General features: G+C 44.6%; 1 protein-coding gene and 1 long non-coding RNA gene across 2 annotated transcripts; both read left to right on the top strand.

Annotated features, from left to right (window-relative positions):
• Nucleotides 1-5,206: 5,206 nt before the first annotated feature.
• Nucleotides 5,207-9,608, top strand: LOC149125329 (uncharacterized). The gene is made up of 3 exons (XR_016211371.1): nt 5,207-5,281; nt 6,715-6,835; nt 9,114-9,608. It is a non-coding gene; the product is annotated as an uncharacterized LOC149125329 (long non-coding RNA).
• Nucleotides 9,609-16,682: 7,074 nt separating this feature from the next.
• LOC127486644 (5-hydroxytryptamine receptor 5A-like) lies at nt 16,683-27,544 on the top strand. Its single transcript, XM_089336886.1, has 2 exons — nt 16,683-17,817; nt 27,367-27,544. Exons 1-2 carry the CDS (start codon nt 17,323-17,325, stop codon nt 27,406-27,408), a joined length of 537 nt encoding a protein of 178 aa, XP_089193012.1. The 5' UTR covers nt 16,683-17,322; the 3' UTR covers nt 27,409-27,544.
• The last annotated feature ends 360 nt before the right edge of the window (nt 27,545-27,904 follow it).

Below are 27,904 nucleotides of genomic sequence, written 5' to 3'. Positions count from 1 at the left end.
TTCCTTATGTGTTCTGGATTAGTAATTCTTTATTAGCTACACAGTGTGGAATTCCAAAATCAATGGCCTTATTATATACTCAACCATCATGATGAGAATTGGTAAGTGCTATCTAATTCTATACAGATACAAAAAATTAAATACCTTGTGATAAGTTCAACCAGCATGTGAAAGTCCTCTTCAATGAAATTCAAACACATTGAATCTAATGAAAGAAAATGAAGCAGACACAAAATAATGGAATTCCCTCATATATTCTTGATTTGGAAGAATTAATATTATTAAAGTATCAAAACTACCCAAAACAATTTAGAGATTCAATGTAGTCTCCATCAAAATACTGATGACATCCTCACAGAATAAGAAAAAAATCTTAAAATTCTTATGAAAACACAAAAGGCTCTGAATACTCAAAATATTCTTAACACAATGAAGCCAAAGATGGAGGCACCACAGTTCAAAATTAAAGATATGCCACAAGGCTATTGAGACCAAAACAGTATGGTAGCAACATAGCAATAGACACATAGGACAATGGAAAAAAAGAGAACCCCTAGAAATTCACACACCTACATCCCTACACTTACTTTTGACAAAGATGTGGAAAACATTCCCTGGAGATATGCACATCTATTTTAATGGGACTGGGAAAATAGATTTTAATTTACAAAAATCAACTCAAAATGGATCATGATCTAAATGTAAGATCTGAAACTATGAAACTAACAGAAGAAAACAAGGAGCAAATGCTCTAAGAAATGGGCAGAGTCAACACAGTTTTTGGGCTAAGACCACAAGAACATGGACAATAAAAACCAATTGGAAAAATCTGATGTTATCAATCCAACAAATTTCTGCACAGGTAGAAATATTTTACCAGTTGGGTAAGTGCACCTGATGTTGTGACATCCAAAGAACTGAGGAATTTTCCTCCTTTGTTATACAGGGACATCATTTGGCCATTTGGAGAATGTGCTTCCCCTGTGAGTCACTCTGGTGCTAAGATCTGTCATTGATATTCAGTTTGATTCCTGGGTGACACAGCAGGACCAAAGAACACTGAAAGGATCAAGTAGTGATTGCAGTCAGACACAGAATGAGTTTCTGTGACCTCCTCTAGACCATCAGGCACCTATGCCAGAAAAGGGTCTTCCTGAGACAGGAGCACTGTCTGCCTTGTGCAGTTCCTATCCCCAGAGCCTCTGCAAGTGACTTGGAATAAGGAGTCACTGCCACTATCAAGACACATGACAGAAAACCCACTGGAAAAAGAACATAGGGTACTCACAACAAAATGATGAAATTTCTAAAAATCAAGTTCTTACCCATCCCTTATCCATAATAACTGTGAATGTCCACAGACAACATTACCCAGTTACGAGATACAGACAGGATGACTGGATGAAAACCAAGACCCAACCACAAGTTGCCTACAAGAAACACACTAGTAAAGACAGAGACTGAAAGGGAAAGGATGGGAAAAGATGCTTCATGCTAATGGATATCAGATGTGAACAAGAGTACCTATGGTTGGATCAGATAAAATAGGTTTGATGATAAAAACTGAAACAGAGATGACGGTTGCTATATGATTATCAAGGGTTTGATCCAACAAGAAGATGTGACAATGGTAAGTGCATACGAATCCATTGCTGCAGCACACTAATTTATAAAACAAAATTATTACATCTAAAGGACACATGAATTCTAATGTAGTAATAGTGGGGGACTTCAACACTCACCTTTCTTCGACAGGAAGAGATCACCTGGAAAAAAATTAACAAGCATCAGAGAGAAACTACTACAGACCAAATGGCCATAACAGATGACTACAGATATTTCACTCCACAGCTGCAGAATACACATTCTTTTCATCTGCACATGGAACATGGATGCTATAATACTAGAAATCAACAATGCAAGAACCCCCAAAGGTATGCAAATACATAAAGGCTGGATAAGAAACCAAGAGGGAAATTTTAAAATTCCATGAAACTAATTAAAATGGAAGCACAACACACTGAATCTACAGGAAATTCTAAAAGTAGTATGCAGAGGAAAGGTTATGGGATTAAGTTCCTACATCAAATAATTAGAAAGACTTCCAATAACCTAACAAAGTATCTCAAAAATCCTAGTAAAACAGGAGCAGACCAATCCCAAGTCAGTGGAAAGAAAGAATAAGGAAGCAGGCAGAAAGAAAGGAAAGAGCGACAAAGAAATGAGGGCCTCACACACAAAATCCAGAACACTGCAGGAACCCAACACGCAGTGTCGTCCACCGTGCAAGACTCGTGTGCTCACACTGCTGTTGTCTGATTATCTCAGAACAGAGCAGTCATCCAATACAAGAGAACACAGACCATCCCATTGATCGCAGCCTTTCCAGGCCTATTGAGTGTAATCTGAGTTGATAAAATCTCACAATAAAGAGTTAAGTGCTGGTAAAAGTTAACAGAAGGTAACAGGGGCTGTCTAGTTTCTGCAAGGGGGTATAGAAAAGAACATTCTCATCAGTGGCTGTGAATGTGAATGGGAAAATCTTCTTGCCAGGCAATGGGGCCAGAACAGCACCATCAGGAATGTACCAGAACTTTGATCTTACAATTCCCTTTACAGGATACAACCTGGAGAAGCATCTTCACAATTAATAAGGGACATACCAAATATATGTAGATGATGCTCCTTGAGACATTATTAATAATACTAAACATTTAAATCATTTGAGGAACATTAACTTATGTGAGTAGAATGGTCCATCACACCATGAACAGTTATCCCTGTGTCTAAGACAAGGAGGAAGATTCTGAAAGAGCAGAGGGTGATGAACTCGTAAGAACTAATGTGACTGAGCAGTTACTGTGTGCTAGACACAGACAGGCCTCAATGCTTTGCCCCCACATCTCATTAAAATGTTTGCCAAGCCATGTAGAAAGTACTCCTACTTGTCCATTTCTTAGTGTCTTCTCTACCATGACTATTATGAAACACCAGTGAAAGAACCTGAAGCAGACACAAACACTAGAAAGACATCCATGTCCACGGATTACAAGAATTAACATGATGAAAATGTCTACTCTATCCAATGCAATTTACAAATTCAAGGCAATCCCCACAAAAATAGGAAGCACATTATTCATATGACCAGAAGAAGCACCTAAGAATTTATGTGGAAAAAGCACAAAAGACACAGGTGTTGTTTTCACCCTATTGGAGGAGGGATCCTTCCCACACATCCCTGCAATCTCATTAACGTGAGCACGGGGTTCAGGCAGGATTTCTCCACATCTGATTTAAAGTAGAAGGAGATGGGGCCCGGCTGTGGCTTTGTAGGGGAAGCCTCTGTCAGTCAGGCCAGGATCCCGTGTGGGAGCCGGTTCATGTCCCAGCTGCTGCTCTTGCAATTCAGCTCTCTGCTTATCGCTTAGGAGAGCAGTGGAAGATGGCCCAAGGGCTTGGGCCCCTGCACCCATGTGGGAGGCCCGGATAAATCCTGGCTTCAGATCAGCCCAGAGGAAGGCATTGAGGCCATTTCGGTGGTGAACCAGCAGATGGAAGCCCTTTTTTCTGTCTCTCCCTCTCTCTGTAGTGCTAACCCTCAAATAAATAAATAAATCACACACACACACACAAAACAAGTAGAGAGGATAAGGATGGAGAGAACAGGTGCAGAACAAACTGAATGACTCAAACCCTGGGGAGGAGCTGGCTTGGGCCCAGCAACCTTTCAGGGAAGAGATGAGTGAACTAGTATGGCCCACGGGAAAAGACACTGCCCTGGTTCTTCTTCTTTTAATAATTATTATATTTTATTTGAAATACAGAGTTACAGAGAGAGGTCGAGCCTGAGAGAGAGAGAGAGAGGTCTTTGGTTCACTCCCCAAATGACAACAATGGCCAGAGCTGAGCTGATCCAAAGTCAGGAGCCAGGAGCTTCTGCCAAGTCTCCCACACCAGGGCAGAGGCCCAAGGACTAGGGCCGTCTTTGGTTGCTTCCCAGGGACACAGCAGAGAGCTGCAGAGCCAGTGGAGCAGCCCCCATGGAGGTCGGGGCTACAGGCTGGGGCTCTAACCTGCTGTGCCACCTGGCTGCTGGACCCTGCCCTTCTGTGCACGCCCTGTCCCCCCCACGCTGCAGCTCCTGGGCTCCTCTCCTTAGTGTGACTGCGCCAGCTCCAGAGCCTCTGAGCCCAAGACAGTGCGGGATGACCCGCAGCCACCTTAACCTCACTTCCTTAACTGCACTTTAACCCTCAGAGACTTCTGCCTGCAACAAAGTTATACACTACAAGCCCCCATGCAGGAGGCAAGGCCTCCTCTCTCTAAGAGAAAAGACAGCAGGATTCTAGCTCCTGGAGTCTGCTAAGTTTCAAGTCAGTTTCTCGGCACAGCACCGGAAACGCCGTGGGCCCGGCCTGTGCTGTGTCCTGGTGGGCTAAGCCTCCGCCTGCAGGGCCGGCTTCCCCCATGGGCGCTGGTTCCTGTCCCGGCTGCTCCTCTTCCCTTCTGGCTCTCTCCTAATGGGCTGGGGAAGCCATGCAAGATGGCCCGAGGGCTTGGGGCCTGCTCCTGCCTGGGAGACCCCTTGTAGTGGCCATCTGGAGAGCGAACCAGAGCATGGAAGACCTTTCTCTCTGCCTCTCCCCTCTCTGTAATTCTCTCTCTCCCATGAATAAACACCACAGTAAGAAGGAAAGGCCTGGAGTTACAAACAGCAGGAGGCTGTGGTCCCGGAGAGCGCCCCCTGCCGCCCGGGCTCCGCAGCCCCGCGGCCTCCTCCAGGGGGGCCGGCCCTTCCCGCCCTCCCGGGAGCTGTGGGCGCGGCTCCCGCATCCTCCTCCCGAGGAGCGGCGTCCTGAGCCTGGGGCTGGCGCCCGTCCTCCTGGAACCCTGTCCCTCGGCGCGGGGTCCGCCCCGCGTCCGCGGTTCCCTCTCTTCTCCTCTGACTCCGGTTCCGGAAGGCGGCCCTCAAGTGACCCCGCACCGCTGTCCCCGCTCCGGAGCCCTGGCGCGGGGTCCTCCATTGTCCACAGCTCTGTTTTCTGAAGCGGGGTCCGCATCCGGGTTCCCCAGGGGGGCGGCAGCCCCCAGGGCCCTCGGCGGCCTGCAGGCTGGGCTGGGGGTCATCGATGGCGTCCTCGGGGCGCAGGGGCCTGGGCTGTGTGAGGGGCTGAGGGCAACGGGTGGGTGGGCGGGGCTTGCGGAGGGCGGGAAAGCGCCGGGCCGCGCGGCGGTGGGCGTGGCCTTGGGAGCGCGGCGGCTCCGGAGGCTGAGGGCCGCGGTGAGGCCCTGGGGTGGGGCTCTGGGCGCTCTGGGGCCCTGGGAGGAGCGCGAGGTGCTGGCTGAATGGAGCACGGAGGGGTTTTGTGTGTTTGCGTGCTTGCTTGTTTTTTGAAAAAGTCTGTCTTTTGGAAACAGTCACTATTATGGCCCTGAGTGAGGGACAGGCACTGGTTTCTGCTTTTGAAACAACTTCCCTACACTAGGTGGTTTCCTGTGTGCACGCCTGGTCACACTGTGCTGTGTGCTCAGAAGGCGCCTTCTGTGACACCCCCCCCCCCCGGGCGCCCCCTACAGACTCAATGATACTTTGTCTTTCTTGGCCTCTCAGCTCGGTGTCCTCCTTCCAAAGGGCCCACTGGGCCCATCTTCACCTTCCTCTCCCTCTGTTTATCTTGGAAACTCTCTGAGGACAGTGAGTTGGAGCAATGACAGGGCTCCCCCGCTGCGTTCCTGTCACTTCTTTTTTGCTAGCTGTCAAGGATCTTGAAAATACTCTATTTTGTCTGTCGCTGTGGTTGCTGTTATTTTTAGTTCTTTCGGGCAGGAGAGCTAATTCTTGTTGCTGCAGCACCCCTACTTCAAGAATTCAAAGTTGGGGCCATCATGGTATAGGGGATAAAGCTGCTGCCTGTGACACCAGCATTCTGTTCGGGCACTGGTTCCTGTCCCAGCTGCTCCACTTCTGATATAGCCCTGGTAATGGCCTGGGAAGAGCAGCAGATGATGGCTTAAGTGCTTGGTCCTGCCACCCATGTGGGAGGCCTGGACAAAGCTCCTGGCTCCTGGTTTTGGCCTGGCCCAGCCTTGGCTGTTGCAGCCAATTGGGGAATGAACCAGTGAGTTCAAGATTTTTTTTTCTCTCTCTCTTTCTGAAACTCAGATGTTCAAATAAATAAGTAAATCTTAAAAAAAATTCAAAGTTGGAGAATGCCTATCTGGATTCTGAAAGGGGCTTTCACGGAATGCAGAAAACAACCACAGCCTGTGCGAAAGCTGTAACTAGGAAGACTTTAAAAAGCACCTTGCTTGTTCTAAGGACATTTTCTGCTTGACCCTATATGGGGGGGGGGGGGGAGGTGCAGAAGCCCCATCAGCCCTGCCCCAGGAGCTGAGTAGACATCCCTATGAGATCCATGGTGAGAGCCTGTCCTTTGGGAGCCACCCCCTATGAACCTTCAGCCTTGTTCACTGCTGCTGTCCTAAGGGAAGGAGGAACAATGACTACAGCAGGCCACATGGACATCTCAACCTTCTCTGAACTTTTTGGGAGATTTTCATGCATAACAACCCATGCTAAGCTGACCTGTGTTCCCTGGAGAGCCAGAGAAGCCATGCCCTTGGCCTTAGGCTTCATCCAGGACCCTCACTGGGTACTCAGAGTCCCCTGGAAGAGAAGGTTCCTCTCTGAAGGTCTTTCTCTCCATATTGCAGGAACAATCAAGTGTGTTATTGGCTAAGCTGCAGGCCCAGCACTGGGTATTGTCTGCAAGTTGGTGAGATTCTGTGCCCATGACAGAGGGTCAGAATGGAAGCAGGAGGGAGACGTGGCCAGGTGAGATATCTGAAACATCTGGCCCAGGTGGGTGAAGACTTGGAGGTGTTTTGCCCCCTTCTGCATAGTGGGGAAGGCTGGGTGAGTGTGAGGAGAGGTGACCAGTGATGGGTGTGGTTACAGAACTCTCAAGGAACTGCAGGCCCTGACAATTGAAATCACAATTAGAGGAGGAAGAAGGGTAGGAGTGCGGGTGGGAGGGAGGGTAGGATGGGAAGAATCACTATGTTCCTAAATTTGTATATATGAAATTCATTAAGTTTGTATACCTTAAATAAAAGGTTCAGGGGGGCTATCAATTAAATAAGAAATGCCAGACAAGGGGAAACTCAGCTCCTCTACTACTACAAATTTTGCTGGCTGAGACTGCACACTATGTCCCCTCACAGGTAAGGTCTCTCCTCCACAGGCAGGAAATTGGAGGATTCTGACTCTCCCAGAGGACACACACACTCCCCTTCCCCCTTATCAACTGTCTTGTTCATAGCCCTGAGCTCACTCCACACAGCTCTGCCAAGTCAAGTTCTAACAGCATCTCTGGCCTACTTCTACAGCTCTGGGATCATTGGTCATTAAGTGGCTGCCTAACCAGTAGCCCTGTGCTGCCTGATCAACATCAGACACTCCCCACTGATGACATCAAGACCTCTCATTTTCCCCAAGATACACCCCACCCTCTACCCACCTCTCCCCTCCACTCTGCACAGCTGCCCCTGGGAAGCACACACCCAAGGGTGCAGTGACATCAACATCTCCACCCACTTCAGGTGCCCAGGCATCCATGGCAAGTTAAAGAGGTTTCTTTCTCTCTTCTTTGGGTGCTTGATCTTTCTCCCAAGTTACACACCAAGGAGAGGCATTCTAAGATCATCTATTGTGTCCATACAAACCTTTTAAGTATAGGAAAACAGGATGTGAAAAAAATGTATAAAAATTATAACATTTCTATGAACAGAATAAAAGTTTATGTGGGGGCTGACGCTGTAGCATAGCATGTAAAGCCACTTCCTGCAGTGCCGGCATCCCAGTGTGGGCAAGAATTCAAGTCCTGGCTGCTCCACTTCCAATCCAGCTCTCTGTTTTGGCCTGGAAAAGCAGTGGAAGATGGCCCAAGTCCTTGGGCACCTGCACCCATGTGGGAGACTTGAAGGAACCTCCTGGCTCCTAGCTTTGGATCCGCTTAGCCCTAGCTGTTGGGACCATTTAGGAAGTGAATCAGCAAGTGGAAGACTGTTGCGTCTCTCTCCTCTCTCTCTGTCCCTCTCCCTCCCTCCCTCCCTCTCTTTGATGCATGAAAGGACCCTGTATGGGTCCAGGGTTATTGCTCAGAGTACCTATGGGTGCATTTTCTGTGTGTGTCCTTCTTCCTTCTCTCAGTACCCAAGGAAGCATTTCTCACTGTACAGAACACAAAACATGAAGATTCAGAGAAAGGAGCTGCTGGCTGAAGAAAGGGATAGAGGATGAGTGTTTGCAGAGTGAAGTTAGAGTAGAAAGCTCAATTCTGCCTGTGCCCAAATACTTGGACCCCTGCCACCCACATGGGAGACCTAGATGTAGCTCCTGGCCTTGACCTGGCCCAGTGCTGGCCACTGGGGCCATCTGGGGAGTGAACCAGTGGGTGGAAAATTCTCTTTCTCTCTCTCTCACGCTGACGTTCAAATAAATAATTTTTTAAAAACAATAAAAGAGTAGTGATGTGTACAGTGCAATTTAACTTATCATCAAGACTGGATATCATCATGATAATTCTGGAAAAGATGAACTTACAAGCCATACTAAGTTTTCCCTTTATTTCTCCACCTGTACAAGTCTTAGCTGCAGTCCCCAGTGCACACTGAACACACATCTCAGTCACCCAGGGACTCAGAGAAAACTGAGCAGGAAAGGCCCCCAGACAGGCCCATTGCCTTATCATACTGATGAGGAATATGACTCCCAGAAAGAAAAAAAGATTTTCCCAAGCCCCTACCACAAAAAGTAGGGATTCTTATCTGCTTTAGTTACTCCATATCCCAGAGCCTCCACAGGAGACTGTGGGTAAATCAATTAATAATTGTCATATTCATAGCTAACAATCAGCAAGGATAACACACTTTTTTGTTTCAATAATAAGCATCCCTTTATTTGCTAATGCCATTACAAAAACTGGTTATACTAGTAACAAAAAAGTATCCTCTTGAATTGAAGTCAGAGGCAGTTACTCCCCAAAATGTTAAGTAAAACAGTGTACAACATCAATATTAAAATGTGAAATTTTACATTGTCTTTACCACAGCTAAAGCTGCTGCGTGCAGTGCCGGCATCCATTATAGCCACCAGTTTGAGTCCTGACTGCTCCAGTTCCAATCTAGCTCTCTGCTATGGCCTGGGAAAGCAGTAGAAGATGGCCCAAGCCCTTGGACCCCTGCACCCACATGGGAGACCTGGAAGAAGCTCCTGGCTCCTGGCTTTAGATGGGCCCAGCTCCAGCTGTTGCAGTCATCTGGGTAGTGAACCAGTGGATGGAAGACCTCTCTCTCTCTCCACCTCTGCAGGACATGAATGTGGGTGAAGCAAGGTTAAATTCATTAAGTGTTTGTTTAATAAAAGGCAGAAGTGAAAACCAATCACTTAGCAAAAGAGACATAAATCATAGGCAACAAAACTGCCAAAGGACTGTTTTAAAATTTACTGTAAATGAAAGAAGTTGAAAATATTTCCATTTGATTATTCTTTATGGGGCTAGCCTATTGTCCAGCCTGTACTTTTTATTAGTTGACTCTTTCTTTAGTGGAGCACTAAGTCTTTGATTATAATGTAAATTGAAAATATATTATCTCAAAAATACAAAACAATAAGTTGAAAATAAAACTGCAGAGAGGGCTACACATCTTGCTCATGGTCACGGATTAGTGACTGAGTTGGAATTGGAGTCAGGTCAGGCCATGAGCAAAGCCCATGCTATCAGCTTCTGTGCTGTCATGCCATGCTCTGTTTAAGGGTGGCTCCAGGAAAGCACAGGTTACATTTCCAGGGCAGAGCACACCAGGGACGTGGAGACAGTGAGGGTGGCTTTTACTGCCAGAAAATGTGGAGAGCCCGTGAGGGTGCAGACAGGGCAGTTGGGCTTCCTGAGTTTCCTCCCTGTGACCCCACTCTTGTGGCTGTCATTGCCTGTCCTCCTGCCTTCATAACAAGTGCTTGGAGAACAGAAAACTGTTAGGACTTTATCATGCCTCTGAGGGAGGCCACAGCGCAGGCATCAGTTCAGTCCTTCAATATCCACAAGGGTCCCCGGATGGACAGGGTTACTGATGAAAGGTGAAAAAAATCCCTAGGACCCCATTCTTGTCTGTGGTTAGAGTTCTATTTTCAACAAACAATGCTGAGATTTGATGATTTAAAAAATCATTAATAGGGGCTGACACTGTGGTGTAGCGGGTTAACACCCTGGCTTGAACTGCTGGCATCCCATATGGGTGCCAATTCTAGTCCTGGCTGCTCTTCTTACAATCCAGCTCTCTGTTATGGCCTGGGAAAGCAGTGGAGGATGGCCGAGGTCCTTGGGCCTCTGCACCCACGTGGGAGACCTGGAGGAAGCTCCTGGCTCCTGGCTTAAGATCGGCCCTGCTCCAGCCATTGATCTCATCTTCACATGATTACATCTGCAAGAACCTTATTTCCGCATAAGGTCACAATCACAGATAGAGGTGTTAAGATTTTAAAACATCTTTTGTCTTGGAACGGGGAGGGACAACTCAACTCACACGAAGTGGTTATCAGGGAGCTGGATCAGAAGTAGGGCAGCTAGGAATCAAACTGATGCCCATATGGGATGGTAGTGTCACAGGGGGAGGCTTAACCCATAATGCCACAATGTCAGCCCTATGCACACTTCTTTCAATTACATCTTTCAAGGGGCCATCAAAGAAGGCTGCACTCTTCTCTGAAGGGAGGAGAGAACTTCCACTTTGCTTATGGCCCTAAATACTGACAGAGTTTGTGGTCACAAAAGGCTTCTGTAGCCTTGGCAGCTCATGGCAAGAGCCTTGGGTGATCACTGAGGTCATAAGTAAAAGTGTTAATAGTTAAATTAACAACAGGAGTCACTGTGCACTTACTCCACATGTAGGACATCTGTCCTTAAGGAGTTGTACTATGAGAATTAACTGCAAAACTTGTTCCCAAACAGTAATTTTTACATTGTATGTGGGTATGTGTGCAAACTGTTGAAATCTTTACTTACTATAGAGTTGGTCTGCTGTACATAAAGTTAATTAAAAATGAATCTTAAAGAAAAATGAGATGGGAGAGGGAGTAGGAGGTGGGGTGGGAGTGGGGGTGGGAGGGTGGGTATGGGGGGGAAAACCACTATATTCCCAAAGTTGTGCTTATGAAAATTATATTCACTCAATACAAGATTTTTTTAAAAATTACATCTTCCATGATTTTTTGAAGTACCTTTGTATTTTTAACCAAAGATTTCAATACATTTGCAACTTTTCTTCTCATCTGTCCAGTTCTACTAAAATTCAACATCAACACAGTGGACTAATGTGCAGTTATGATGAATGCGTAGAACAGGAATTCTCAAACATTTTGGTCTCTGGATCCTTTTATATTCTTTAAAATTTATTGAGCACCCCCACAGAGCTTTCTTTGCATGAGTTACACCTATTTATATTTACTAGGATGTAAATTTAAATGGAGAACACCTAAACATATTTGTGTAGTATTAATTCAAAATAAAACAATAAACCCACTGCAAGTTTATATAAATAATACTAATTTATGAAAAACAACTATATTTTCCAAAACCAAAAAAATGTAAGTGGCATTATTTAACAGTTTTTTCACATCTCTTCAACACAACTAGAATCCCATATCTGTTTCTACATTCCATCTGTTGTGATATGTTATTTTGGTTTAAGTTTGTGAGGAAAATCCATCCTCACACCGAGCTAGCTAGAAAGTTAAGGAGTATTTTAATAGTCTTTTCAGATAGTTAGGGATATTTTTCTGTGATGCCGTGTTAAAATTCAGTTAGTGGCAGTTTCTTAAAGCTTTGTTATAATGTGAAATCTGAAATCATACCATGAACTTTCTGTGCCTGCTAGGCTGTAATTCATTGGTCTTAGGCCTTTTCCCACTTACGATTTTGTGGCAATATGGCCTGGCCATTTGAATAACATTAGATCCCTGAATTATCCAGATCACCCAGCTGTTGAGGAATCTCACATACTGCAATATAAAACATCACAGTTTTGAATATCGCATCCATCTTGTTGGAAAGGTAAATGCTGGGGTGATGTCAACTTCACAATGGTGGATAGGAGTTTTTCCAAATGCTGATTTTCTACCTACTGGTTCACTCCCCAAATGACTGCCTTGGTGGAAGCCAGGAGCTCCTTCTGGGTCTCCCACACAGGTGACAAGGATGGAAGCACTTTAACTACCAGCTGCTGTTTCCCATGTGCATTTGCAGGGAGCTAGTTCAGAAGCAGAGTATATGGGATCCAAACCAGCACTCCAATATTGGATGTGGGTATCCCGAGTGGTGGCTTAACCTGCTGTGCCACAATGCCAGTCCCTGAGAGCTCCAGTTTTGTCAATTGTTTTCCTTGAAGTGAAGGCTCACTTCATTCATTTTTTTAGAAATGGATTATTTAGAAAATGTTTGCCAAATACCTAAGACCAGATGCTGATAGTTATCTGTTGATAACCCTTTCAAATAAAAATGATTTTATTTTCCTACTTTTAAAAAGATTTACTTATTTATAGATTTGAAAGGCAGAGTTACAGAGAAAGAAGGAAAGACATAGAGATCTTCCATCTGCTAGTCCACTCTCCAAATGGCCAGGCAGAAGCCATGAGCCAGGAATTTTATTCTGGTCTCCCATGTGGGTGGCAGGAGCCCAAGTACTTGGATAATTCTCCATTGCTTTCCCAGGTGCATCAGCAGAGCACTGGATTGAAAATGGAGCAGCCAGGACCCAAACTAGCACCATAACATGCCGGCATCACAGGTGGTAGCTTAAACCTGCTATCCACAATGCCAGCCCCTCATTTCCTTTTTTAAGGTTTATTTTATTTTCAGTTGAATGGTGGATTTACAGAAAGGATGGACATGCACACAGGTGAGAGTGAGTGTGAGAAGAGAGAGAGAGAATCTTCACCTGCTGGATAACTTCCCAGATGGCCACAATGTTCTGGATCCCGGCCAAAGCCTGGAGCCTGGAACTCTATCCAGGTTTCTTTTTCTTTAGAGATTTATTTATTTATTTGTAAGTCAGAGTTACATAGAAAGAGGAGAGGCAGAGGGAGGGGTCCTCCATCTGCTGGTTCACTCCCCAATTGGTCACAACAGCCGGAGCTGCACCAATCCAAAGCCAGGAGGCAGGGGTTTCCTCCAGGTCTCCCACACGGGTGCAGGGGCCCAAGGATTGGGCCTTCATCTACTGCTTTCCCAGGCGTAACAGAGAGCAGGATTGCAAGTGGAGCAGCCAGGTCTTGAACCAGCACACATATGGGATGCCAGCACTGCAGGCAGTGGCTTAACCTCCATCCAGGTTTCTAACATGGGTGGCAGGGCCAAAATACTTCAGCCGTCTTCTGCTGATTTCGCAGGTGTATTAGCAGGGAGCTGGATCAGAAGTGGGGCAGCTGGGACTCAAATCAGTGCTCATATAGGATGGAGGGGTCACAGGCAGTGGCTAAACCTGCTGTCCCACTACACTGACTCCTAAAATGATTTTAATTTCTGCCTCTGCTATTTCACAAGCACTTTTCCTTAAAATAGGCACCTTCTCTCCATGAGTACTCTATGCATACTTTCTAATTTGTTACACGGAATATTAAAAATGTACATGCAAATGTTAAGATAACTTTATTGTTTTATTAAAGACATTCTTTTAAATTTTTTGTTTATTTATTTATTTTATTTGATTTGAATGGCAGAGAGACAGAGAAAGGGATACAGAGTTAGAGACAGACAGATATCTCTTCTCTGTTAATTCACTCTCCAAATACCTGCAACAGTCTGGGCTGTGCCAGGGCAAAGTCAGGATCCTGAAACTTAATCCAGGTCTCCCACAGGGGTGGCAGGGATCCAAGTACTTGAGCTCTTAACTGCTGCCTCCCAAGGTGTGCATTAACACAAAGCTGGAATTGGGAGCAGAACTGGTACTCAAACCTAGGCACCCAATAAGGGATTCTGGTATCTTAACCACAAGACCAGGCAGTGCCACATTAAGGACATGAATAAGTGAAGCTGGCAGTTTTCTCTCTTCTTCCCCTGTGTTTACACAGAAGTGAATAATGGCAATGAGTGCTGTCACAATTTCCTATCACTGCATCATTGCAATGATCTGTGCTAGGCATTCACAGGTTTATTCATCATCACCAATGAGTGTCAGCACAATGAGGCAAGCAAACCATATCTCAATATCACTGTGAAGATTGCTTTGACCTTGAAGTCCCACAGAAAGGGCCTGGGAGATTCCTAGGGACTCATGGACCACAATGAAAACCATTGCTCTTTGATCTTACATGATACAGGGTTCTTCAGACTATATTATAACAGAGAGAGGGAAAGTTTACACAGTTGTAGAGCAAGAACATCAATGCTTGCCACTGTCTGTCCTAAGTTAGTTCAAACTGCTTTGATTCTCCTTTGTGACAGGTGTGGAAGAGGAGTCGGTAGCCATATCTGCAATGGCATACTTGGTACTGAATGCTGTGCTCATTCCATATTACAATAACAATATCCAATGTGGGGTTTGTAATCATCCCAATTGCATCCTTGAGCACTGGAGAAGTATACCCTGTGGGACCACTGACCCAATGCATTCACCATGAGCTGGATTTAGCCCAGGCCTCCATTCATCAGCTGGCCCCTAATAGCTATTTCTCCTTTAGTGAGACCACATTGGCACTTCGGGTTCCTGAACATCAATGTCAGTCCACTCCTGATCCAGCTCTCTGCTATGGCCTGAGAAAGCAGTAGAAGATGGCCCAAATCCTTGGGCTCCTGTACCCGCATGGGAGACCTGGGAGAATCTCCTGCTTCAGATTGGCATAGCTCTGACCATTGCAACCAACTGGGAAGTGAACCAGTGAATGGAAGACCTCTCTCTTTCTGCCTCTCCTTCTCTCCCCATGTAACTCCATCTTTCAAAGAAAAAATCTTTAAAAAAATAAATTCAGTCATTCAAATAAATAGAAAACATATAGCATCACTTTGAGATTATCAGAAATAACCTTAATTTATATATTACAATGCTTCTGTTCAGATATCTTTAATTATGTAAGTTGCCTAAATTAAGTACTAAATTACTAGTAGACTCAGAAGACAATTTTCTGTGATTTTGTTCTTTCTTATGTTTATGCCTGTACATGTAAAGTTCTCAGTGCATTCTCTGTTAGAAACCGAATCTTTTAACAATGGATGTTTTTGGGCCAGTGCTGTGGTGCAGCAGGTTAAAGCTCTGGCCGCAAGCGCCGGCATCCCATATGGGTGCCGGTTCTAGTCTCTGGCTGCTCCTCTTCTGATCCAGCTCTCTGCTATGGCCTGGGATAGCAGTAGAAGATGGCCCATATCCTTGAGGCCCTGCACCTACATGGGAGACCCGGAGGAAGCTCTGGGCTCCTGGCTTCGAATCACCAGAGCTTGGGCCATTGTGGCCATCTGGGGAGTGACCAGCAGATGGAAGACCTCTCTCTCTCTATCTCTACCTCTCTAACTCTTTTAAATATATAAAATAAAGCTTTAAAAAATGAATGTCTCTTATTTTCTGTGGCTATATAACTTCTGCCCAGATTCACTTGTAAATATGTGGGATTTCATGACACTCATTGTGTGTGCACTTTAACAAAAATGCTTCTTGCCATCTTACTTGCCCTCTTGTGATATCTTTTTCTTTGTCCCAAGTTCCTCTATCTTGCTTTCTCTCCATGAAGTACTTTGAATCCCAACATCTGGGTAGGAGCTTTAGATACTTAATCACTGCTGTGGATAGTGTGTGTGTAAGTATGCACATGTGGGGGAGTGGCTGATGCTCCCTCCTGTTCTCACTGAGGTGGAGCCTTTCTAACGACTTACATGCGAGTTTCCCTGCATGAGAAGCAAATTTAGTACAGCCTGCTGAAGAGACTTCTCGCCTTCTTTATAATTCCGAGGAAATAGATTAATGTTCTGCCGCAATATTCAGCCTTCTCTGGGAGCAGCCGTAACTGCTGTCTTGCCTTTTCTCTTTTAAGGAAAACATCCCTTAAGAGAAGCAGCTCAGTGTTGTGTAAGAAGGAAGCAATCATACAAAAACCTCTGGAGAAGAAGTCCACAAGAAGACAAGCACCTACCGGGACTGAGAAACCGCTCAAGCGCTCCCGACCACCCCTAGAGGGACGGATGTGGGAGGTGGCTAAAAGGATATTTCAAAAGTTCATTGGTCAACTTGTTCCCCGCAGGGGGCCATTTCAGGAAAACCGTGGCAGAACCACGGACAGCACTAAACGGTGCCCTCAGGAGGGGAGAAGCCTAGGGACGGTGCGCTGCGGGCCCAGAGGTGAGAGGCAAGAGCAGCACCCCAGACAGCGCCAAAACGCGCGCTCCCGGAACCGGGAGGCGGGGAGAGGCGACCTCATCAGCTGACCGCGTTCCATAGTGCTGGATAAAGCAGTCTGGGTGGGCGCGCCAGCGTTTGCTCTGATCCGCAGCCCCAGACGGAGTGGGGAGGTTGGACTGCGCAAAGCGAAAGGCAGGTACCAGAACGCTTGGCTTCCCAGCACTGCGCTGAGGCTGCAGGCGGCCGCCTGGGTAGGGGCAGGTAGGGAAGCAACGCTGCGGGAGCTACCGCTCTGACGCACCAGCCCTTCTGGCGCTCACACGCTGCAGGGCTGCTCTGCCCTGCTCGGGCGGACATGGGAGCGATCAGACCGCCGTCTCCTCCAGGTGAGGAGTCCTGAGACAGGTGACAGCCTGGGCTGGCCGCGAGTCCAGCTCCTCGTCTCTGCTTTCCTAGCCTCCGAGGGCTCCAACGTTAACACGGCTTATAGCCCAGGGAGCGCCCTCCTCTCCACCACACCGTCTCCCGGGTTCGCTCACCAGCGGGAGGCTGAAGACAAATTCACAGGCGCTTCCCAGAAACCCCGCCGCTGGCCGGGGGTGCAAACATCTGGATTGGCTCTGGGCGCTGCTTTCATCTTAAGTCCTCCTGAATGTCCCTTCTGCACACACCCCGAGCCGGCTCCTAATCCAGAGATGGATTTACCGGTGAACTTACCTTCCTTTTCCCACTTGACTTCCTCTCCTCTGGAAGAGGAGCGGCAGCCTTGGCACGGAAGACCTGCTGCGCCCCAGCCCGCACCTGCTCTCTGTCTTCGGTGTGCTTGTTCTGACCTTGCTGGGCTTTCTGGTGGCAGCTATATTCGCGTGGAACCTGCTGGTGCTGGCGACCATCCTGCGTGTCCGCACCTTCCACCGCGTGCCACACAACCTGGTGGCGTCCATGGCCGTCTCGGATGTGCTGGTGGCCGCGCTGGTCATGCCTCTCAGCCTGGTGCATGAGCTTTCTGGGCGTCGCTGGCAGCTGGGCCGGCGGCTGTGCCAGCTGTGGATCACGTGCGACGTGCTGTGCTGCACCGCCAGCATCTGGAACGTGACAGCCATCGCCCTGGACTACTGGTCCATCACCCGCCACCTGGAGTACACGCTCCGCGCTCGCCAGTGCATCTCCAACGTGATGATCACGCTCACCTGGGCGCTGTCCGCTGTCATTTCGCTGGTCCCGCTGCTTTTCGGCTGGGGGGAGACATACTCTGAGGGCAGGGAGGAGTTTCAGGTCAGCCGCGAGCCCTCCTACATCGTGTTCTCCACGGTGGGTGCCTTCTACCTGCCGCTCTGCGTGGTGCTGTTCGTCTACTGGAAGATCTACAAGGCTGCCAAATTCCGCGTGGGCTCCAGGAAGGCCAACAGCGTCTTGCCTGTATCTGAAGCTGTGGAGGTGGGTGCTATAGCGATCCTTAAAATACTCTACTTGCATCTGTACAGGCTGTATCCCTGGCACTCACACACACACACCGCATTTGTAGAAAGTGGAACTTTTTGGTTGGCAGGGAGGAGAGACTTTGACAGTTGTGTATCACAGAGATAATCATGTCAGTCATCTCCAATGGGTTATTTCCTTATGCATAAAATGCATTCATCTCCAGTGGATTATTTCCTTATCCATAAAATGAGGCATTTGGGCCACATACCTCTACAAGGTCCGATCTGGCTCCAGAATTCCATGGGTCTGTAACACCCTTGGAACATCTGGGGAAGTGGGTGGCTGGGGGTACACTGGGGTTAGCACACTGAAAAATATGAAGCTTCCTGCACTTAAAGTAGGAATGTCCACGGGGAAAGGGAGTGATGGGAGCCTGGCTGACAGGAAGATTGCCACACATCAAGCACAGCAGATTAGTGTTTATTCCAGTCCATATTCTTCTTTGCAAGTTCTACCAACTGATTTTGCAAAAATATGCCACCTCCTAGGTTACTGTCATTTTGCAGCATCCTGATCTAAGAGTAAAGATGTTGATTATAGGAGTGTCAGAGCTTGCCTTTGTTACCTGCTTCCATTGTTTGTGGAACTACTTTCTGGGTTTTATTTCAATCCCCCACCTCACTGCACTTAGGCTGTCTGTGTGACTGAAAACCACCCCAGAAAAAGCTACAGGAGGAAATTAAAAATCCAGGATAGATGATTCCCACTCTCTTCCTTTCTCCCTGTCTTCATTTCTCCCTCTCTCCCTCTTTCTTTCCCTCTCCATACACACATACTACTTCTAGACATTTGTGGAAAATGGAATTATAAAATGTTTATTTGGGTGCAGTATATATACTGATTTCTTTTTTCTCTGAAAGATCACTGTCTTGTGTTTTACAAATGTTTTATTTACTTATTTATTTGGAGGGATGAGGGTGGGAGGGAGGGAGGGAGAGAGAAAGAGTGTGAGAGAGAGGAGCGACCTTCTAGCCTCAGGTTCACTCCCAGTGTCTGCAACAGCTAGGGCTGGGAAATGCCGAAGCCAGGAGCCAGGAGCTCCATCTAGGACTTCCACATGGGTGGCAGGGATCCGGGTACCAGGGACATCACCTACTGTTTTCCACAATCACCAGCAGGAAGGCTCAGATGCACGACTCAGTCTCTGGCCCTCCAGCCTCTGGTATGGGATGCAGGGGTCCCATGTGGCAGCTTAACCTGCTGTGCCACAATGCCTGTTCCTGTCAGATCACTCTCAAAATGAATCCTATGGGTTTGCGAGGCTGCCACATGATCTAGGGTTCTGCATATAACACCAGGGTTGCCTCTGCCCTATGTTTTGCTGAAGAATTAATTACAAACCAGGCGTCTTGATTTCTCCATGGTAGTGGGTGTCAAAGTTTCTAAATACAGTTCTACTACTAGCTGTGTTGCCTAGGGAAACCATACTATTTCCTTCCTGTTTCTTTGATGAATTTTATTCAAATACATTCTGAAACCCTAACTTATGTCAGACATTGAGATGGGAACTGGTCTCATAAGATTAATCCAGATTCATCACTCAACAAACATCCGGATTAATCTGGATCCTCCAGGGGGATATTGTGCAACAGATTTCCTCATTTCTGTTTGAACTGCACCATGAAAACTGCTGCTGTCATTGTCTTTTCACCTCATTTTTGTTGAAGTCACATGGTTAGTGTTTTTGATGTGTTCTCTAAAGGAATTTACCCAAATATTCTTTGAAATTACTTGAAATGATAGCCCCCCAGGTCAAAGATGAACAATAAGCAAGTTAACTACTTGTATCTCCTGTGTAACTCAGGAGACGGTAAAAGTTAATGGCTGCTACTAACATCTTTTTTTAGCTATAGACTGAAATTAAGTTTATTACCAAAGAAAGGTAATTGAACATGCTAGAGAACAGTTAATAGTAACGTTTTACTACATAATAGTATAGTTAGTTGACATGAACATACACATTATTATACAGACACAAGAAGAGATTTCCCTCACAAAATAATTTTTTCATTAAAATAACAATTTTTCATTAAAAATTATGTTTGACTTTGTTCTAATGACATATCTTGTGTTTGTATTCCATAAAATTAGCTTAAGTGTCATGAGCAAACAATAAGCTGCTTGTACCTATAAAAAGGCCTTTATACATCTGGAATTGGGGCAAACATTTAAGGTACTTTGTTTTAAATTTGTTTTTAGTTTCAGGGTTTAGGTTCTTTGAAAAGGCAAAATTCTGGGGGGCCAACATATCATATAATAGACTCAAATTCTTATACCTTATACTTTATTCAAAAGAAAAGAACTGTGATACTTAAATGGGGAAAATAATGTCAAATAGAAAGGCTGAGGTTAGTGAAGAAAGAGGAGAACTAGAAAGGTAATTTTGTCTATTTATACTAGTTTGAGTTGGGCTGTCTGGAATTTCAAATACATCATGGTCTACAAAAATCAGCATCACAGATAAAAAGATATGATTAGCCCTAAAATGAGCAGGTGATCAGGACGATCTATCCTGTAACCAAATCAAAATTAATGAAAACTGTGATGATGACTCATCAATTTTTATATAAATTATATTTTGACAAGTAAAGTTTCTTATGAATTACAAATTCAATGTGAATTCATTGAGGGTTTATTTTATTCTTGAACAAAAATCAGCATCAGGTAAACTGAATATCTCACAAATCCTAAATACTTCTCAATTTTACTTTTACATGATAAAACTTTCAGATTATAAATGTTGGCATAGGAATTACTTTGAAATAAAGGGACAATCTTAACTACACCACCACCACTGTTTTTCAAATCTTACTTAATTTCTGAAAACTCCACAGCAGAAAGTAAAAACTATTATTTATTTATTTTGACAGGCAGAGTGGACAGTGAGAGAGAGAGAGACAGAGAGAAAGGTCTTCCTTTACTGTTGGTTCACCCCTCAGTGGCTGCTACAGCTGGCGGGCTGATCCGAAGCCAGGAGCCAGGTGCTTCTCCTGGTCTCCCATGCGGGTGCAGAGCCCAAGGACTTGGGCCATCCTCCTCTGCACTCCTGGGCCACAGCAGAAAGCTGGACTGGAAGAGGAGCAACCTGGACAGAATCCAGCACCCCGACCGGGACTAGAACCTGGTGTGCCAGCGCCACAGGCGGAGGATTAGCCTAGTGAACTGCAGCGCCAGCCACGTTTCCTCTCCTTCTATTTTAATTGAAACTTGCATTTCCTTCAGAGTTCAAATCTGTTTCTAACATTTCTCATTCAGCCACATTATACTTTAGTCTTCAAGATGTTGCCTTGATAGGTATATTTTTTCTAATAAAACCCATTTTCCCAATGAGATTACAAAATACCATAGAAAATGATGACTGCTTTTATAGTTCCTTAAATAACTATGCCTAAAAGAATTCATCAGTTGAGGAAGTATTAATTTTTGTTGTTGCTAATGTTAAATTAGAAAGGAACTCTGATTAAAATTAAGTAAGTGTATTTATTTAGTAGGAATCATGCTCATCATGAAATTATGAGACATGTATTGTGTGTGAATTTGGGTGTTGGATACTGGTAAAGAGATGGAGAGAGATTGAGAGAGACAACAAGAAAGGGAGTCCATTTTCCATGAGACATAGAAGATAGATCATGTACCAATGAATGATCATTATTGCTATAAAAACACAATTCTTTTTTCCTGAAACCAATTTTTAAATAATTCACAGTGAAAATGTTAATGTTTTATAAATATAATATAATCCTATTTAGTAATGCAATATTAAAAACATAAACCTTTTAAGAAACAGTTGTTAAAATTTTCCATTGTTACTTCTCTCCCTCTCTGTCTCTCAATGCATAAGAGTACAAATATGCATTAAATATGTGTTTTCTCATATAGGTGTATATGTACAGTGAAATAGACATGGGAGCTTGCTATGTACCATTTCTTTTCATTGAGCAATGTGTGTACTTCAGATATACTGTGAGCAGTATATGATAATGCTTTTTGAAGATTTAATTTTTTGAAGGTCAGAGTTACAACAGAGGAGAGACAGAACTTCCCGCTGGTTTGCTTTCCAAGTGGCCACAATGGCCAATGTGGAGACAGACCAAAGCCAGGAACTGGGAGTTTCATCCTGGACTCCCACATGGGTGCAGGAGACCAAGGACTGGAGCCACCTTCTGCTGCTTTCCCAGGTGCATTAGCAGAGAAATGGAGTAGAAGTCCAGCAGCTGAGACTTGAACTAGGACCCATATGGGATGCTGGTGTTGCAGTCTGCAGCCTCTTGATATTTGAAATACAGCAGAAAGTCGGTTCAGTGAAGCACAGAATATTATTTATTTCTTTCATGGATCATGCCTCTGCTGTTGCTTCTTAAATGTGTTGGGTCAGCACTTTTGTGTAGTGGGTAAAGCCACCGCCTGCAGTGCTGGTATCCCATATGCCAGTTCCAATTCCAGATGTGCCACTTTCTATCCATCTCCCTGCTAATGCACTGAGAAAGCAGTGACAGGTGGTCAAAGTTCTTGCCCCGTGCACCCACTCGGGAGACCCAGAAGAAGCTCCTGGCTCCTGGCTTCTGATAGACTCAGTTGCAGCTATTGTAACCATTGATTGCTAATCAATGGATGGATGATCTCTCTCTCCTTTCTCTTACTTTCTCTCTCTCTCTCTTTCTCTTTCTCTACCACCCCATGTGTGTGTATGTCTCCCTCTATCTCTGTAACTCTGCCTCTTAAAAAAATAAATAAATAATTTTTAAAAATTTTCTGTTTGTGGGTATAGATGTGTGTGTTTTACAAATCTTTTAAATATTTAAGCAGTAAATTGTTGAGTGTTTTTTATTTTGTTATTGTAGTTGTTTTACTGAATTTTTTCCTAAAAATTATAAATTTTAAGGAGGTATCATGCGATGTTTAAACAAATGTAATGTTCAGTCAGGATAAATAAATCTATCTCTCCAAACATTTGTCATCTTTTGTGGTGAAATCATTTAAAATCCTTCTTTAAGATTTTGAAATAATACAGGATACCTTATCATTATATATTGTAACTGTGTTTGCAAGAAAACAGTATACCTTCTTTTTTGTGTGCAGTGGAAGTTAAACTGTGTGTAAAGAATGTGCTGTGTAGCCGGCGCCGCGGCTCACTAGGCTAATCCTCCGCCTAGCGGCGCTGGCACACCGGGTTCTAGTCCCGGTTGGGGCACCGGATTCTGTCCCGGTTGCCCCTCTTCCAGGCCAGCTCTCTGCTGTGGCCAGGGAGTGCAGTGGAGGATGGCCCAGGTGCTTGGGCCCTGCACCCCATGGGAGACCAGGAAAAGCACCTGGCTCCTGGCTCCTGCCATTGGATCAGCGCGGTGCGCCGGCTGCAGCGCGCCAGCCGCGGGGGCCATTGGAGGGTGAACCAACAGCAAAGGAAGACCTTTCTATCTCTCTCACTGTCCACTCTGCCTGTCAAAAAAAAAAAAAAAAAAAAAAAGAATGTGCTGTGTGCACTTGTATACAATATGTGTTTTACTGATGTTAATGAAATGTTTTGTAGATGGCTGTTAGGTCCATTTGGTCTAAATTTTAGTTTAAATCTGGTATTCCTTCCTTATTGTTCTGTCTGGATGGTCTGTTCATCATTGAAAAGAGAGCATTGAAGTCTTCCATTTTTATTGTATTTCTGTCTGTCTTCTTTAGTTTTGATATTAACTTTATCTATTTGCTGCTTTGATGATGAATGTACATTTATACAATGTTATGTTCTGATGAATCGCCCTCCAGATTCATTACGTAACACTTCAGCTTTCTTTTGCTGGCCATTGGAATGGAATATCTTTTTACATCATGTTACTTTCATCTTGAGTTAGTATAGCTAAAATGGATCGCTTTTAGGCAACATACAATTAAACTTTAAAACTTTATCCAGTCAACTTCATGTCTTTTACCAGTTGACTCGCAATATAACTTTTTTTCCGCCGAGGCCGACCCTCCGCCGCTGCCGCCCGCCTCCGTCGGCGCTGGGCGCGCGTCTCCCGGCTGCAGCGCCGCTCGCCGTCCACCAGGCGGCGCTGCCCGCGCCCAGGACTCCCCGGCCCGCCCCGGTTCCAGGACTCGTTGTGCGGGAGGGGCGGGGCGGGGAGAGGCCGGAGCGCGGAGACCGGCAGGGGGGGCAGGTGTCCGACGGGACCCCGGGAGCAGGAGCAGGGGGTGGGGCAGTGAGGCGCAGGCCGGCGTTCTCGATATAAAAATTGATAGATAAGGACGTTTTTCTTATTATTAATTAATCCCTGTTTTTTGTAGCTACTTTACTGTTTCCTCCTTTCTTGCCAGATATTTTCCTTGTGATTTAGTGAGTTTGTGTGTGTGTGTGTGTGTGTGTGCGCACGCGTATATACTCTGATTCCTTTCTCTTTATCTACTTCAGGTTTGTTTTATTCCTGATTACAATGAAACATAAAACATTTAATGGTTATAATGGTCTACTTTTAATTCTTAACAACTTAAATGCCAACTGCCTGCAAAAACTCACATTTTGACTTCTCTTCCGACCATATTTTGTAATTTTATAACTATTTATATTTAATTATTGCAAATATAGCTTTTTAATATTTTATCTTGTAAATTTTCTAATGTTGTTAAAAATAATTTTGGCCCCAACATTGCAGTTTTGGAATATTCTGAACTGACTCACAGTCTTACCTTTATCATGGACTTAATATTTTCATATAGTAACTTCTGTCCTTTTGTTTCAATGTCAAGAACCCCATCATATTTTCCCAAAAATTAAAAAAAGAGGATAGAAGGAGAGAGGTTCAGGGAGGAAGGCAGGGAGGGAAAGAAGTATGGTTATCTTCTTATAATCACACCTCTGAAATACATGAAATCTGATTCATATTAATAAAATTAAATAAATATATATCACAAAACAAAAGCAAAACAAAAATGAAGTTTGAATAATGACAACATCTCTCTGCTTTGATTTCATGAACAAGGTTTATCTTTCGTATCTAGTGTACAGTATTGGGAATAATCTAGGCTGCATCTTTTGTTATTTTTCTTTCAGCACCTTGATTATATTCTTCCACAGTCTAATATCCTGCAAGGTTTCTCCTGAGAAACCCACCTATTTCTCAGCAAAAATAAGAAGTTGTACATAGGATGGGGTATTAAATTCCTGTAAAGACCTCTAAAGAGAAAAGATGCATGACTTTTTTCTTGATATTTTCAAAATTCCCTCTTTAAAAAAAAACTTAGACTTTTGAAAATCTATCATTAAAATGTCTTGATAAACACCATACATAATCTATTAAGGATTCCTTAAACTTAGTGGAATGAGCAATTATTTATCACTCCAATTTGGCAATTTTTCTGTAATTCTTTTTAAAGATTTATTTATTATTTGAAAGGCAGAGTTACAGAGAGGCAGAAGCAGAGAGAGAGAGAGAGAGATCTTCCATCTGCTGGTTCACTCCCAAAATGGCCACAATGGACAGAGCTGGGCCAATCTGAAGCCAGGGGCCAGGAGCTGCTTCTAGGTCTTCTGCATGGATCAGGGGCCCAAGGACTTAGGACATCTTCCACTGCTTTCCCAGGCCGTAGCAGAGAGCTGGATCAGAAGTGGAGCAGCTGGGACTGGAACTGCATCTCATCCGAGATGCCACCACAGCAGGCAGCAGCTTTACCTGCTATGCCACAATGCCAGCCATTAATTCTTTAAATAAGCCTCTGTTCTTGTCTCTTTATGTGCTCCTTCTAGGATTATAATAACACATAGATTAGTCTTATTGACAGTGTCCTTTATGCCTTCACTCGTGTGTGTGTTTTCTTTTTGTTCTTCTGACTGCATAATTTCAAGTAAGCAGCCTTTGAGATCACTGATTCTTTCTTCTGCATTGTTTGCTGTTGAAGCTCTCTATGGAATTTTCAATTCAGTCATAATATCCCTCTGCTCCAAAACTTCTGTTTTGTTGATGTTACGGTTTGTATGCTTATTAAACTTCTTATTTGTTTTCACATATTGCTTCCCTGATTTCTCTTATTTTTTGTTTGTTATCCTTAGAATTCCCTGAGCTTCTTTTTCTAAATACTTATTTTTATTTATCTAATGAGCAGAGATTCAGAAAGGCCCCTCATCTGCTGGTTTGCTCCCCATATGGCTACAAAAACTGGGGCTGGACCAAGCCTAACCAAGGAAACTGGAGACTGATCCAAGTCTTCCATGCAATGGCAGAAGCCAAAGTGCATCAGTCACTTTGTTGGACTTAGTGTTGGAAACTTAATCTTCAGTACATTAAAGACAGAGAGATAGAACCCCAGCCAGGTAGATGGGATCATAGGAGACCCTTCCCACCACCTGGAGATGGGTCTTAGAGGGCTGCAGAAAAGTCACCCACTGGCTCCTGTGAAGGGCGTTTAAATCAAGGTTTATCTGGATGGTCGCACCTGATCTAGGTAATGAGAGTTTTACACGTCTTGGGTGGAAGGCTTCATGTGCTTTCTGTGGTTTTATTGACTCTCAATTGGAGACTTAGTCACCCAATTAACCAGTCAAAAAATCACTTCTCAATGCCTCTTCCAGACCAATCATGGGAATTTATAGTCTATACAAACCCCAAGACAATCAGCCCTCAATGGTTCCCTCCATTAGAGAACCATTTTACTGCTTGCAGGAGCTCTTTTACATTTGCTTTCCCCTTTCACTTAATAAACTACTTCTACTTTACACATTCTTTCTTGTACCTGTTCTTATTGCTTCATGGTCAAAAGACAGGATCCCCAGTGATTAGAACTGCAGACTTCTGCAGCATTTCTTGAGGGCTCACCTGGAATTGTCATAAGGGTAATTGAAATGATCAACTTTCAACTTTTTTTTCCAGAGACTTTCTGAACTCCACCATAGTCTTTTATCAATCAAAAATGCCAAAACTCAGTTAAAAAGCATCTAGTGTGGCTGCCAGTATTAAAAGCTAGGAGGGGAGGCTTGTTGGGGGGTATATCTGATTAACCTCTCTCTCCTTTTGGTGCTGGGAAAGCTGGTCTTCCTTTTTTTGTAAATTCATCCAGTGGGTGATACTGGAGTGTGGTCTTGGAGTAACTGAAATTTCCTAGGGAGGCTCCCTAATAGGAGCTGACTCCAACAGCCCCTTAAGGTATTGGACCAAAATCTACACTCCTCATTCTCTCTCTCTCCTTCCTACCCCTACTCATTCAATGTCAAATGTCAGGAGGAGAGAGGGGAGGCCTCTAGCTACAGCTGGACAGACTGGTTTCTTCACCAAATTTGGCAACAGAGAAAACTCAATCCTTTGATCCTTTTCTAACCTGATGTTTTCATATCTTTTCTCTGCAGTTTGCGTTTTGTAGTGACTTTCTTCTTCATCTCTTGCCAATAGGAGCATATGATTCTCTATTGCTTGGTAAAACTGAGTCTTAAAGGGGTTGGCATTATCTGCCCATTTTTAACTGTTTGATTACCATAACTCTGATTAGATCAGGCTGACAATTTTGTTATTCTTTCTATTCCTGCTGCAGCAAGTGTCCCAATTAGAATCCTGGATCACCGTTCTCAAATGAAATCCTGAGTTTCTGAACCAACTTCGATCTTGGAAGATGACCTCAACATGTCAAAGGAAAATGAATATTCCTGCGAAGTTACCAAAGGACTTGAACTCCTGTATAAAAAAGAGTAATTAAAATGTTACACACACTCTTCCCCAGCTTTTACCCCTCAATTTTGTCATCCTTTAATTCTATCATCAAGATGGGGGATACCGTTGCTACTCAGATTGCTAATTTTTTTTCATCTTATTCTTCACCTGCGTATTTCCACTAATGGTTTGATGCCATGTTTTTAATGCTGTTGACAATGGAATACACTGAAGGATGACAGAATTGCCCTGCATTTCAAGCACAATGCCCTTGACAATCCACTCTTAGAAAGCCCTGGAGTGAGATACTGTACATACAGAAGCCTCCTTTGGTTTGTCAGTATTCCCTCCTTGTAGAGATCTGTCTTAAATCTCACTCTTTTAGTTCAAAAGGGATGGGGGCCACAATTATACCCATCAAG

The sequence above is a fragment of the Oryctolagus cuniculus genome, chromosome 7 (genome assembly GCF_051225735.1).
Source record: "Oryctolagus cuniculus isolate XC-2025 breed Fujian yellow rabbit chromosome 7, ASM5122573v1, whole genome shotgun sequence".
Lineage (NCBI taxonomy): Eukaryota > Metazoa > Chordata > Mammalia > Lagomorpha > Leporidae > Oryctolagus > Oryctolagus cuniculus.
This window is presented reverse-complemented; position numbering and strand designations above follow the sequence as displayed.

Coding starts and splice junctions, on each gene's coding strand:
- LOC127486644 (XM_089336886.1), top strand. CDS start 17,323: ATGGCCGTCTCGGATGTGCTGGTGGCCGCGCTGGTCATGCCTCTCAGC. Junction 17,818..27,366: donor CTGTATCTGAAGCTGTGGAG/GTGGGTGCTATA, acceptor TTCCTGCTGCAG/CAAGTGTCCCAATTAGAATC.